The sequence below is a fragment of the Musca autumnalis genome, unplaced genomic scaffold (genome assembly GCF_047663935.1).
Source record: "Musca autumnalis isolate F117 unplaced genomic scaffold, ASM4766393v1 scaffold_4, whole genome shotgun sequence".
In the NCBI taxonomy this organism is placed as follows: Eukaryota; Metazoa; Arthropoda; class Insecta; order Diptera; family Muscidae; genus Musca; species Musca autumnalis.
Window position 1 is genome coordinate 141,774,776 of NW_027411977.1, and position 15,610 is coordinate 141,790,385.

General features: G+C 34.4%; 1 protein-coding gene across 1 annotated transcript; it reads left to right on the top strand.

Moving 5' to 3' along the window:
* Positions 1 to 13,592: 13,592 nt before the first annotated feature.
* ATPsynB (ATP synthase subunit b, mitochondrial) lies at positions 13,593 to 14,944 on the top strand. The gene is made up of 3 exons (XM_073987042.1): positions 13,593 to 13,752; positions 14,044 to 14,549; positions 14,630 to 14,944. The coding sequence occupies exons 1-3, from the start codon at positions 13,725 to 13,727 to the stop codon at positions 14,807 to 14,809; spliced, it is 714 nt and encodes a 237-aa protein (XP_073843143.1). The 5' UTR covers positions 13,593 to 13,724; the 3' UTR covers positions 14,810 to 14,944.
* The last annotated feature ends 666 nt before the right edge of the window (positions 14,945 to 15,610 follow it).

The following is a 15,610-nucleotide window of genomic DNA, read 5'->3' on the forward strand; positions in this document are numbered from 1 at the left end:
GCCCGTTTATTCAACATTATTAATAATTATTATTTTTATTATATGACAACATAATTTCATTATTTTAGTTAACATTATTTGTACATGTATATGTTAACGTCACTTTACATTTTAATGTTAAATATCCAATGTTACGTTACATTAGTATCTTTTGTTACAGAACTTTAAAACGATTTCACTCGAAGGAGCATCTATAACTTTCTCTATTTCTCAATATAAATGCTTCTTCTTTCTTTTAACGAACAAGTTATTATCATTGTTATTGTATTGCTCTCGCCAATACTTTCGTGTTCTCTCGTACCATAAAACTTAACGACAAATCGATTTATGCATATCTTACTCTTTTGCTCAATTATACTCAAATACTCAATAACTATGCAAATTAGATATGATTGCAATTAATAATCACTCAATATGTTTTTAACTTTCATACTAATATTTGCAATATTTGTAGTAGATAAGTTCTAACCAAATGTAATGATTTTACTTGTGCCCAGCTGGTCATAGAAATGATGTTCAATCTTTCTATTGTGATCGAGCTGCAGAACAATAAAGTTGGTAAAGCTTAACTGCCTTTGTTTTATTTGGAAAACGAATAAACAAATAAATAAAATTATTCGCTAAGACTTTGGAAGCCTAAAGGCTACAATAGCAAGCGAAACTGAGGACGAATACTGCATTGCGACTTATTCATGTCCCAGTATAAATAATAAAATTAATAAAAACCAATAAACCCAAAACTTAAGGGAAGTATTTTCCAATATTTGGATATTTCTCCCCTTACAATGTCCCTAATGTACATCGAAATAGAAATAAACGTATAAAATGTCATATGAAATTTGACACTAACGTTACAACCCAGTTCAGTCAGCTGTGTATTGCTGCTACCTTTTCTTATTCTACCATGCCATTTTAACCTGTAAAGTGTTCCCTTATACCCCGTTTATATATAACCGGATTTAACAAACCGACTAGGTTTTAAATGTCAATTCCATTGCTTATATTTCAAACAAATCCTCATAAAGAAGGTTAACCCTGCAAAAAGCTCCTATATAAACAGCATATTACTTTTAATAGCATACAATTAATATGATAGCATTTTGCTGGGTCGATGCCAAAGATGACATTCAATCATGGGTGCAAGTGATCTAGCATGTCATCTTTTTAGCATCTTCATCGATGAATTTTATATGAGCGTGGACCCCAAAAGATGACGTTCTTTTCTGGATCCTAAGCATGTCATTTTAACCAATGCGTTGACATGTCATTTCCACCAATGCTTTGGCATGTCATTTCCACCAATGATTTGACATGTCATTTTCACCAATGCTTTGGCACGTCATTTTCACCCATGCTTTGACATGTCATTTTAACCAATGCTTTGGCATGTCATTTTCACCAACCCCTTGGCATGAAATTTTCATGTCTTGTTTGGAAAATGGAAATGCTGTATTGAAATATGGTTTTCATGAAAAACAAAACTCTTTATTAATTCAAACGAATTCATGAAATAGCTACAATTAATTTATCAGTTTAGTTTTTCAAAAGTTTACATCCAAAATTGCAATGTAATCACCACCGCTGCAACGCAAAAGATTACTTCCTCCGTTCTCCGCAACTGATATTCTTTCATCTTACAAAAGGTTTTTTCAATTATCTTCCCATCACCAGTTCAGATTTCAACATGGACTCCAAATGCACTCCTTTAAGTATTTTTATTTCGTAAATTACTTTTATTTTATAATATTGTTATTTTATAACAACATTTTGGTAATTTATACTCTTTTGTTTAGTGACGGAAATATGTAGGGATCTACAACCCGGCTTGCTTTAGGGATCTCTAAGAACAAAATGTAACGAACGGGGAGGAGAGACTTTTTATGGAAAATACCATTTATGCTTAGTTAATTTATTTTTAATAGTTTCTTTCCAAAAGTAGTTTCTTCTTTATTTTCAGATTTTTGTTCCTTTTCGTTTCGGACTTTTTTTTCAAATTCCAAGAAGCGAGATTTGATTGATTTCATTCTATGTCAGATTTAGAACAGACAAGGGAGCTTTTAAAATAGCAATGTGTGCAGTCCGATTCTATTTTTAGCTCGATGGTTGGGACTTCATATAATACCAATTGTTTAGAAGTTTTAGTTGTTTGATATGCATGAAATGTAAGACAACATCACGACGACAGTTCTAACAACTTTGGTCTGTTCCAGAAACTGCAAGAATCTACTTATTTTTACTACGATAACAATTTTTCCTCTATGTTATCGGAAAAAATAGTAAAAATTAGTAGATTTTTGCAGTACTGGAACATACCAAAATGAAAATAAACAGGTGTGTAAATAAAAACACAAACATCATCTCTATTGGATCGATGGAATGGGTACAAATGCTGATGAAAAGATCGGATCTTTCACGACTTCCTTTGCATTGGTTCAAATCCTAATGAAAAGATCGGATCTTTCACGACTTCCTTTGAACCAATGCAAAAGATGACATGAAATCACGTCATCGCAAAGAACCCCTTCCGTCAAATTTTGCTGGGATAGATTAAGTCCCGGTCCACACTAGCGTGAATTTCATTAAAAAATTTCATGAAATTAGGTGTTCTTAAATCGAATTCCCCACTACAGCAATTTTATGATTTTACTCTACTATGGACGTCGATCTAGAGACGCATAATTTCATAACAAAATTTCAGTGAAATTACTGTAGTGTGACCCGGGACTAAACGTCAAATGAAATCCAGATGAGATTTCATTTGACGTTTAAGCTATGGAATTGACAGTTGAAATCGAGTGGATTTCGTAAATGTAAACTTAGCATAAATGAGCTATAATATGCATTTATTATTTGAGTAAAACAAGAATATTAAGAACTTTATTAGTCCCAATTTACATTAGGCGAGTTTACTTGCAGCAATTGTCAGTTTGTAGGTGAGAGAGGGTGCTGAGAGGCAAAGGGTTACCATATGTCTCACCTCTCTCTCCTACAAAATGACAATTGCCGCAAGTAAACTCGCCCAATGTAAATTGGGACTTATATACATAAACACAAATTGTAAACAGCCTGTTTCACTATGTCGAACGAAAAAGAAAACAAAAGAAAAACTACTTAAATCGTGTATAATTTTCAAATTTTGTAGTTGTTTCGACGGAAAAACAAAGTCAGTATTACCATGAAAAGCAAACAGCCAGTTTCTGTATATCGAAAGAAGAATTTGTGCGAATGAAACACGCCCGAACTTTAGTTTTCGAAATAATTTTACCTTTGCTTTTGTTTCAAAACAAAAAACAAATTTGAAAAACACACAAGAGTTTGGACGTGTTTCTTTCGCACACATTCTTCTTTCGACATACAGAAACAGGCTGAAAGTTTAGGTGCTTTTCGCTCGCATTCATTTTCTTTCGACATAGTGAAACAGGCCGAAAATGTTTCCATTAAATTCAATCGCAATTGAGTGTATTTCCTCCGTTCTCCACTTAATCCAAGCGCAACTGATTTTGCTTCATCATGGTAAAGGTTTTTTATGTTGCATTCCCACCACTAGTTCAGATATCAACATGAACTCCACACCATTAAAAATGTCCGTCTTGTAAATTACCGCAAACATGTTTTATAATGTTTGGTTTACATTCGGCGTCTTTTCGTGATTTCGAAGGCGTTTCGTGATTTCGCGCGGAATCAAGCAAAAATTATCATGATTTCGCATACAAAAATGAAATCATCTCATTTCGTGATTTCAGCGAAATCAACATCGAATCACAGTACACATGATATACAACCCTGTTTGTGACTGAAAAATTACCAAAAGTTGCAACACTTTTCACGTATAACAATAAACAAGGTAGATGGTCAATTGCTGCAACAAAAAATTTTATGTTAAGTTTAAATTTACGAAATCCACTCGATTTCAACTGTCAATTCCATAGCTCAAACGTAATATGAAATCTCATCTGGATTTCATTTGGCGTTTAACCTATGGATTTGACAGTTGAAATCGAGTGGATTTCGTAAATGTAAACTTAGCATTAGAATCAAAATTTTTAAACAATGTGAAAAAAATATTACATTACTTTGTTACAATGCTATTTTTCATTGCGTTCTCGTACTTTTTTAATGGTAATGTTAGAAAAAAGATCGAAATGTCTAAAATTAAAATTAAAAAAAACGGGAACGAAAAAATGACGGAAATTGCAAAAACTGCAGCAAATCAACGTATCAGCTATCGTATTTAGATGATAATGAATATGTTGCTAGTTTCTACTATGCCAAAATTGTATGGCAGAAAACAGGAGAATAGGGTGTTGTTCGGCGTTATTTTTGTTTAAAGAGAAGTGTTAAGCTGGAAACACATACAACGTTTGAGTAAAGTTTTGTGTCGTTTTGGCCGTTTTTACACTGTTGGGCATGATGCCGAAAAATTCAAATTCATTTGAAATATATGCCGACAAACAGATAAACGCTGGACTTTGGTATCGTCGTCGCCCTGTTGTTGTTGTTTTTTTCTGGACGCCCAACGCAAAACTTTAATCAAACGTTGTATCTGTTTTTAGCTTAAGTCTTGCTAGACTTTGGAGTACGGGAACGGGCTCTATACACAATTAATACGATATATAGATAGTTTTACGATAATTTTCAAAATAAAGTTGTAAAGTTCTATATTGTCGTATATTTTTGATGACTAATTCAATTTGCAACAACTTGTTTTTAAAATTCATATTCGATCAACTGCGCGTGTGCATCTACCTTGATCATTTTGATATGTATGAAATCAACAAAAAAATAAGTGTAAACACCGAGATGTATTTCAGGATTTCGTGAAATCCAGTGGATTTTAGAGCGCAAGTGTAAACTTGGCATAACAAATTCTTCGAAATATAGTCTCAATTTACATTAGGCGAGTTTACTTGCGGCAATTGTCAGTTTGTAGGTGAGAGAGGGTGCTGAGAGGCAAAGGGTTGTCATATGCCTCACCTCTCTCTCCTACAAAATGACAATTGCCGCAAGTAAACTCGCCCAATGTAAATTGGGACATACACGCTCTTGTTTCTCTTTTGAAGAAATGATGTCGGCAGCGGCGGTTAGCGATCAACCGTTTTCGTTTTGTAGGGATCTCTAAAGCAACTGCTTATAAATGTATCCAACGGAGTGCATTTTTCATAACTCCATGTGGACTGCATCGAAGGGTGTAGTGAAATGATATCTCCACATGAACAACTTCCAAAATTGTTTGTTGGGATTTTCTCCTGTGAATTCACTTATGCATTTTACAAGAGAGCGCGCAGCTAGGATGCACAGCACACAGCTAGGATGCACTCCATTTTCGATCCAAATCACAGTTTTTGATGCAGTGCTTTGGATTGAATTTAAAGGCATTCTTCGGATTGCATTTTTAATCAGTCTAAGGATGCAATAAAAATGCATTTAATATTTGTGTAAAACAAGAATACAAAGAACTTTATTATATAAACACAAATTAAAAAACTTTCCATTATACCCTAGACAGACGGCAGCGTTAATTTGCATTAACTGCCTTAATTCAAATTAATTCGTGCATTATCCACATTCTTAATGCACAAAATCGAGCTGCATTTAAAAGGCATTTAGGTATTTCAATATGGCAATGCCGTAGAAGAGAGCCCATATTCATATGGAGGAAAGAGCATATTCATGCTCTGAGACACAAGGAAAACAAAAAATACATTGCAAACAACAACAAAACAGCAATCAGCTGTTTCGTAAATGCAGAAACTGTCGTCTGTCAGGCCAAAATTAAATACAGTTATTAATGCAAATTAACGATGCCGTCTGTCTAGGGTATTAAGCTGAAAACAGATACAACGTTTGATTACAGTTTTGCGTTGGGCGTCGAGAAAAAAACAACAACAACAGGGCGACGACGATACCAAAGTCCAGCGTTTATCTGTTTGTCGGCATATATTTCAAATGAATTTGAATTTTTCGGCATCATGCCCAACAGTGTAAAAACGGCCAAAACGACACAAAACTTTAATCAAACGTTGTATCTGTTTTCAGCTTTAAATTCAATCACATTTGAGCTTAATGCTAGGTTTACATTTATGAAATCAACTCGATTTCAACTGTCTATTCCATTGCTTAAACGTCAAATGAAATCAAATGGATTTCATATAAGATTTCATTTGACGTATACACAAAGGAATTGACAGTTGAAATCCACTTGATTTCGTAAATGTAAACTTACTATAAGGCCAGAACAGAATCAATCGTCGCTAGCTTCCCCAAATGTCAAATTATAAAGGCCAGAACAGAATCAATCGTAGCTTGCTTTGCTTGCTTCCCAAATGTCAAATTATAAAGGAATGCCAGAGCCTCCTAAAGGAGAACGCAGGCGAATTTGCAAAGAGGCTTTGGCATTCCTTTAAGGCCAGAGCAGAATGTCAAATTATAAAGGCCAGAACAAACATGATTTCATCCCGGCGAAGGGAATTATCAATTGGCTTTTCAGTTTTTGAAATGATGATTTTTTAGTGAAAACCTGAACTCTTAAGCATCGAGTATTCTCAGTGCGTTTTGTAAACATTACTCTCTGCAAAGAAAGTAATGATGAAGTTAAGCCAATGCACAGTGGATCCGCCCATTGGCCAAAATTAAAAAAAAATTAATGTCAAAATTTTGGTACAACATCCTGCAACTCTGACAGCTATGACATTGACCTTTTTAAAAATATATTAGTTTTATTTCATTCGAACGCGATCTTCTTAAGAATAGCTTCAAAAGTCGAAACATTTGATTAATATTTTTAATTGTGAGTACAACCTATATTTTAAGTGGAAGTAAATATATTCAAAATATCGCGAAACTAATACGTATAGCAAAATATTATAGTGGATTTTGAAGGAGGAGGTAATAGCTTAATTTTCATTAAAAAATAGTGTTTTAGCGTGTTGTGGAATTCTAGTTAGCTGCACATCTTCTTAGTGTATTTTGTAATGCCAATTCGATCATATACTTATATTTGACCTAAGGTTTTAGTCATAATGCACACCAGTGCCCACCTCGGGAATAATTTTCCAAAGTAGGTCATGGGTTTAAGATAATTCAGTATTAAAATCAGCTGCCATCTAGTGCCAGACTATAAATGATGGGTCGCTGAGTAAAGCTGTCCTAGAATAGGGTTTCTATGGATATATTAGCGTATAACTCTGTTATCTGACCACGTACATTAACAATATTGGCATCAGTGGCAAGATAAAAAAATCTTCTTCCAAATTTATCTTACGTTGGCGGTACCTGCCTTCCAGGAAGAAAAAACTTTCCATTATACCCTAGACAGACGGCAGCGTTAAGGCCTGCGTACATAAGCTGCTCTGCCTGATTGCCTTGCTTTCCTGCTTCATTTTTGACATAATAAAAATAAAAGAATAAAGAAGGCCGAGGAAATTTCGAACTGGGTTGCCCTTTTCTTTTTTATTCTTTTATCAGAAGTAAGCAAGGTAAGCAGGCAAGGCAGCTTATGTACGCAGGCCATTAATTTGCATTAACTGCCTTAATTCAAATTAATTCGTGCATTATCCACATTCTTAATGCACAAAATCGAGCTGCATTTAAAAGGCATTTAGGTATTTCAATATGGCAATGCCGTAGAAGAGAGCCCATATTCATATGGAGGAGAGAGCATATTCATGCTCTGAGACACAAGGAAAACAAAAAATACATTGCAAACAACAACAAAACAGCAATCAGCTGTTTCGTAAATGCAGAAACTGTCGTCTGTCAGGCCAAAATTAAATACAGTTATTAATGCAAATTAACGATGCCGTCTGTCTAGGGTATTAAATTCAATCACATTTGAGCTTAATGCTAGGTTTACATTTATGAAATCAACTCGATTTCAACTGTCTATTCCATTGCTTAAACGTCAAATGAAATCAAATGGATTTCATATAAGATTTCATTTGACGTATACACAAAGGAATTGACAGTTGAAATCCACTTGATTTCGTAAATGTAAACTTACTATAAGGCCAGAACAGAATCAATCGTCGCTAGCTTCCCCAAATGTCAAATTATAAAGGCCAGAACAGAATCAATCGTAGCTTGCTTTGCTTGCTTCCCAAATGTCAAATTATAAAGGAATGCCAGAGCCTCCTAAAGGAGAACGCAGGCGAATTTGCAAAGAGGCTTTGGCATTCCTTTAAGGCCAGAGCAGAATGTCAAATTATAAAGGCCAGAACAAACATGATTTCATCCCGGCGAAGGGAATTATCAATTGGCTTTTCAGTTTTTGAAATGATGATTTTTTAGTGAAAACCTGAACTCTTAAGCATCGAGTATTCTCAGTGCGTTTTGTAAACATTACTCTCTGCAAAGAAAGTAATGATGAAGTTAAGCCAATGCACAGTGGATCCGCCCATTGGCCAAAATTAAAAAAAAATTAATGTCAAAATTTTGGTACAACATCCTGCAACTCTGACAGCTATGACATTGACCTTTTTAAAAATATATTAGTTTTATTTCATTCGAACGCGATCTTCTTAAGAATAGCTTCAAAAGTCGAAACATTTGATTAATATTTTTAATTGTGAGTACAACCTATATTTTAAGTGGAAGTAAATATATTCAAAATATCGCGAAACGAATACGTATAGCAAAATATTACAGTGGATTTTGAAGGAGGAGGTAATAGCTTAATTTTCATTAAAAAATAGTGTTTTAGCGTGTTGTGGAATTCTAGTTAGCTGCACATCTTCTTAGTGTATTTTGTAATGCCAATTCGATCATATACTTATATTTGACCTAAGGTTTTAGTCATAATGCACACCAGTGCCCACCTCGGGAATAATTTTCCAAAGTAGGTCATGGGTTTAAGATAATTCAGTATTAAAATCAGCTGCCATCTAGTGCCAGACTATAAATGATGGGTCGCTGAGTAAAGCTGTCCTAGAATAGGGTTTCTATGGATATATTAGCGTATAACTCTGTTATCTGACCACGTACATTAACAATATTGGCATCAGTGGCAAGATAAAAAAATCTTCTTCCAAATTTATCTTACGTTGGCGGTACCTGCCTTCCAGGAAGAACGCTATAAGATCTATATTAAAAATTTTACCAATTTTCTGACAAAAATTTTGATATTTTTTAATCCGCTAAATTGTTTGGATTTTATGTTGTTTTGGAGATTGTTTTGTTTTTGCATCATAAGATAATCGGGACCTTTGTTCATGTCATTTTGTATTAACAGCATAAAACAATTCTTACCGGAACCCCCTCCAGAGGGGAAAGGGGGGAGAATGTTACGCTCGTGGTTTCTTAAAACACTCTTCGCAGCAGCACAAAGCTGTAACCGACGCATTGGCTTGATTTTTACACTCTAAATATTTTTGGCCACTTTCTCCATACAAGTGGATCCACTGTGCAATGGGGGAATACTCCAGACTTAAGCAATCATACCCAGCAAAAAAGTTTGGAAGTAGTGCAATGCAGAGTTATGATTTCAATACATCTTTCGTTGCAGTCCACACGGAGTTATGAAAATGCACTGCGCTCGATACATTTTGGAAGCACTCGCTTAAAGATCCCTAGCCAAGCAAGCCAATTTTTTATCCCAGTCGCAGTATTTTTTTTTTCTGAACACAAGAAAGAGTGTTAAAATTCAAAGAATTTGTTTCATAAAAAATAAAGAAATACAAACTAAAGTTATGAACATTGCTGTAATTCACGAGACGCAAATTATTTTTGAAGTGGAGTTGGAGTTTTTTGGAAATCTGAACTGAAGTAGGAGGAAAAATGAAAAACCATTTGGATGATGAAGCAATTTCGATGTCATAAAAAGCAGAGTAGAGGAAGTAAACTTAGTACGATCAAATTTAATGGAGAGTTTTTATAATTTGTGTTAATGTAAAAATTTTGAAAATAAAATGAAAATGAAAAAAAGTTAATATTCTTGTCTTACACGAATAATGTCCAATTTACATTAGCAACTTTTTCGTCATTTAGAGCTGTTTCGTCATTTATTTGCTAAAACAGGCAACATTTTGCGTCATTTACCATACAAAAATAAATGACGATAGCTACGTCATTTATTCTAAACAACGCACGAAAACACCATACTTTTATACGCAACCCTGCTTTTTCGTCATAAATTACCAAAAAATGCAACTGTTTTATGATGTCTTTGTTTGTTTGTGTGTGTTGTAGAAAAACAAAAATACTCAAACGATGACAAAAGTGGAAATAAAAGGTTAAAAAACTTGCAAAAATTATGTTTTTTTGTTTTTGGAATTAATTTAAGCTATTTTATACACATTTGTGTTGTGAAATTCCTATTTTTCTGAATAAATATATTGTGTGCGTGTGTGTGTTATTGTATAAGTGTGTATGTGCGATTGTGTGCGTAAGCAAATGACGCAAAAAAACAGATGTAAATACACTTCATTTGATTCTAGGATTTCGTTAAACGAAATCATTTAATATGCATATGTAAATTGGACTTAAGCAATGTCAAGGTATATTCATATAAGGTAAATGCATGAATTACAACAACTAACAAATTTACAAAAACAACATTGTTGTTATTGAAAATTAATTGTCAAAGATAAATATTGTATAATAGGGTATTTCCAAAAATGTGTTCAAGAAAAACATAAATACATTTTGAAAATCCTCTAAAATAGAACAAATTTGAATAAAAATGTAAATATAAAGCATACAGAACTGTCGTAGGTCATTGTTATTACACGTTTACGGTGAAAAGAAGAATTTTATGGTAGCAAATTTCGAAGTTACAAATTTCTATTACATTTTGAAAACTAAATTTACAAAAAAAGTAAGAATACAGCTGATTGTCACTTCTACCTTGTATAAATATGCCTTGAGCAATGTATTTTGTTTATTTTGGGATATTTGCAATGGACTGCATCATGGTACAATAATACAGGTAGCATTATCATGACAGCTGATGGTAACATAATGTGTCAATTGCATTGAATTGATGACAAATTTTGACATCTTATGTTGCCAACAATTGTCGATGCGGCTACCTGTGTATTTGTACCATGGACTGCATTTAAATTCAATCCAAAACACTACATCAAAGGCTGTGATTTGGATCGAAAATGGAGTGCATCGTAGCTGTGTGCCGTGGAAGCAAACGGAGTGCATCCTAGCTGCGCGCTCTCTTGTAAAATTCATAGGTGAATTCATAGGAAAAAAAGTACTCCAGCGGCAATTGTTCTAGTGATTTAACTGCATCCGCGGATGCAAACTTTTTGCTGGGTATGAATGAATCTTCAACTAAAACAAAACAAACAAAAAACAGCGAAGGCACGCGCAAAACGGATTTCATCTGGATTTCATTTGACGTTTAACCTATGGATTCGACAGTTGAAATCGAGGGGATTTCGTAAATGTAAACCAAGCATTAGAACAAGACGTAAATAGTTCTAATAGCCCGTTTCCACGGTACGTCGTTTGTTCTCTATTCGTTGTTCGACCCATAACTACGAATAAATTAATTATTTCCCCACACAAAATTCTATGAACGAACGACGATTTTTCTACGTTGTTCGATTAGAAATACTCTCTGAACGACGAATAAGTATGTCCCATCCCTAACAAATGAGAGAATTTATCAAAAAATTTATTATGACATGTCTAAATTTAAAAATGAAAAATTGTTCGAAAACGCAAAAATTTTTAGAAAAAAGGAAAAAGATGAATGAAAGTGAATGAACTAATCATTTTATATAGATGCAGAAGGCAGATGGTTGTGTTTCCTTCTTAATTCCACACACATTTCTTGTCCATTAGTTCAAAATCGCGTAAAAAATCAGAAACAAAAAGGAAACAAATAACTGAAAGTCTGTATACACAAACATTGTTTTGACATGTGTCTCTCTCTCTCTCTCTCTTTAATTTTGAAAATAGAAACATATAAAAATACAAAATTATTCAGAATTTATGGAAAAAATTAATGAACTATGTTATACTTGTTTTATGTCACCATATTGGAACATAACATTATGTTAGACCTCCAGCACCATCTGCCGATGTATAGTAGCAATGTAAATGTCCCATCTTGTTATATTTTGTCTTTGTTTGATATTAGGTCTGTCTGGTTACCCTCAAATTTGTAACAATTTATACCAATTGTTGCTGGAAGTCGTTAGTTCTTTCACTGAGAGATTGCAAATTCTTGCTGGACAAATTTCTTCTAGCAGCAACTTCTTCCTGAAAACAATCAATCATCTGTTTTTAATTTGTTGTTGATTTATGTTTGCGAAAATTAAAAACAATTTTATTGTGGAAATAACATAGTCTTAGGGACATTATTATATGTGTTCTTTTACTATTGGATGGATTTTAAAATGCAAAATAAACCAATATGGAGGAATTAAAAATATAATTTTAACGTTAAAAGTTAATGCCAAGAAGGTCCTCCATGAAATTTAATGATCACTTTTAACTTTAAGTTAACCGGAACGCTATAAATCTGTTCGGTAAATCCAAACTATAACAAAAGACGACTTATAATAATGGGGGTAATTGTATTGTTTTATGGAGAACAGATTTGTAAAGTGGAAAAATACTTTTTTGTTTAATTTTCTTTTTTATTTTTAATAAAATACAAGGTGTTTGCTTCCTTTATTGGCGGACAAATTGTTCTGCTTTGGCAAGCCAGCTGTTTGCTTGCTGGTTTTTGCTGGGAAGGTGTCTGTTTATTATTTTCAATTTTCTAGCAAAAGAGAATAAAAACCCCTTACTCTCTGAGAAAGTTCTTGCTGGGAAAGTAACCAGACAGACTTATTTACATTTTGTTTCAAATTTGATTATGGCTATATCACACCATATGCTTTTTCACATGTATGACATCAGCTGGTCTGTATATTAGTATACACAAAGGGAAAACATACATGTGAAAAAGCATATGGTGTGATATAACCATTATGATTTTCCTGAGACAATATTTTCTTTGACATTAAATTTTCAATAACAACAATGTTGTTTTTGTAAATTTGTTAGTTGTTGTAATTCATGCAGCTACCTTATATCATGGTACAATAATACAGGTAGCATTATCAAGCCAGCTGATGGTAACATAATGTGTCAATTGCATTGAATTGATGTCAAAATTTGACATCTTATGTTACCAACAATTGCCGATGCAGCTACCTGTGTATTTGTACCATGCCTTATATCAATTGGTCTGTTCCTTTACTTTTAAAAATAGTAAAAGTAGCAAAGGTAGTTAAAGTTGCGAACTGCCCTCATATCAATTGTATGCTTACATGAAGTAAAGGAACGCTTTTCGAGTAAAAAGTGGTAAAACTTGAAGATTCTTGCACGTAAAGGAACAGAGCTAATATACCTTGGTAATGACCATGGTACAATAATACAGGTAGCATTATCATGCCAGCTGATGGTAACATAATGTGTCAATTGCATTGAATTGATGTCAAATTTTGACGTCTTATGTTGCCAACAATTGCCGATGCGGCTACCTGTGTATTTGTACCATGGTAATGACGACTTTGAAATATTTTGACGATTTTGGAACCCAAAAATTGGCGATTTTCGACCAAACTTATCTGGCATCACTGGTCGCCGGCGACAAAATTTGGGTTGGCGCGCCGCCGTCGAAAAAATCGATTCGCTTCGTTGTCTGCTTGTATTTGAGACTTGTCGGAGAGCCCCACGAACGTCAATTCTTTCTGAACTAATAGAAAAAAATTCACACAAAAATGCTGTCGAGGGCCGCAATTCTTTCTGGTAATATAATAATAAAATTCCAACAAGTAACAAGTATTCACGGTTTGCATTAAAAACTTAAATCAACGTATTTTTAACCTAACAATCAATGTTTGACAATGTATCAAGCAGTGTTTCGACTTGCAAAAAAAAATTTGAGTTTATGTAATCACTCGTAGTCGGTCTCATCATATGCTGTCAAAAATTTAGTAACATTTGCAAAAATGGAGAAGAACGCGCCTAGGGTTGTGTGATTGGGTAATACTTGTTTATTTATTAAATATTTTTCGTTTCTTTTTTCTTGGTTTGCAGTTCAACGTCCCATGGGCGCTATGGCTGCCAGAGCCGTTGCTAGCGCAAGTGGCTCCGATCGCCCTGTCCGCCCCGAACACCCCGGCAAGGTTCGTTTGGGTTTCATTCCAGAAGAATGGTTCCAATTCTTCTATAACAAGACTGGTGTTACTGGCCCTTACACTTTTGGCGTTGGTTTGATCACCTATTTGTGCTCCAAGGAAATCTATGTTATGGAACACGAATACTACAGTGGTCTTTCCTTGGCCATTATGGCTATTGTTGCCGTTAAGAAACTCGGCCCAGCTGCTGCCAAATGGGCTGATGGCGAAATCGACAGAATTGAAGCTGAATGGAAACAAGGTCGTGAAGACGAATTGAAAGCACTCCAAGAATCCATTGAAGCTGAAAAGAAGGAACAATGGCGCGCCGAAGGCTCTCTTTTGCTCATGGACGCCAAGAAGGAGAACGTTGCCCTCCAATTGGAAGCTGCTTTCCGTGAACGCGCCATGAACGTGTACAATGAAGTATGTATGCCAAAAACTATGATTTATTTGAGAATGTTCTAACTTTTTTCTTGTTTCTTAATGTTTGTTTATTTTCATAGGTTAAGCGTCGCTTGGATTACCAAGTCGAATGCCGTCACATTGAACGTCGCCTTAACCAAAAACATATGGTTGATTGGATCGTTAAGAATGTTATGGCCTCCATCACCCCTCAACAGGAAAAGGAGACCCTCAACAAGTGCATTGCCGATTTGAGCGCTTTGGCTGCCCGTTCAAAGTAAACTTGGATCGGCATTATACTTTAGTTTCTATTTCATAAATAAAATTAAAATACAAGAAAACAATTTTCGAAAAGATTAAATGTGAATAAAAACAATTATCAAATAAAAATAGAAATCTTCTCGTCAAACGACAAACTACAATGGGTTTTTTATTCTAATATTAACAAAAGAAGTCTGTTACAAATTAATTTTAATGTCGCGTCTCAAAGATCTTAAGATCTTTATAATAAGCCTCCATATCTGGGCATATCAGTTTGCAACAGACAGATGTTGATGTCTTTGTAGTGCCACCAATTTATGTTACACTGAACTTTTATTGTTTAATTCCTTTGGGTGGATTCGCTCGACCAGGATTTAAGGATTCAAACCGACTATTCGGAAGCATGCCGAAAACAGAATAAAGCTTTGGATGATGATCGCGTTGACGTGTCAATTATTTTGCAGTTCGTGGTGAAACTAAAACCATAATCAGTTTTATTTTATTTATCTATCCTTTTTAGCTTTGGATTTTCAGTTTTGTCGAAGAGAGAGGGTATTGATAGGTAATGGTGTTCTTTCTATTAGAGAGATTTCTCCCAAACAATGTTAGAATAGTCATAAATAAAGTAGTTTAAACACCATAAAACGGCGTTTGCACTAGAGCTTTTTGCCGTGTTAACCTTCTATGAGGATTTATTTGACGTTTTCGCCATAGAATTGACATTTGAAACCCAAACCCACTCCGTCAATCCGGTTAAGTGCAAATGAGGTATAAGCGCGAATCTGAATTTTTTCGCGGGTGCCAAAGTACAAAAACGAACG

Coding starts and splice junctions, on each gene's coding strand:
- ATPsynB (XM_073987042.1), top strand. CDS start 13,725: ATGCTGTCGAGGGCCGCAATTCTTTCTG. Junction 13,753..14,043: donor GAGGGCCGCAATTCTTTCTG/GTAATATAATAA, acceptor CTTGGTTTGCAG/TTCAACGTCCCATGGGCGCT. Junction 14,550..14,629: donor CCATGAACGTGTACAATGAA/GTATGTATGCCA, acceptor TTATTTTCATAG/GTTAAGCGTCGCTTGGATTA.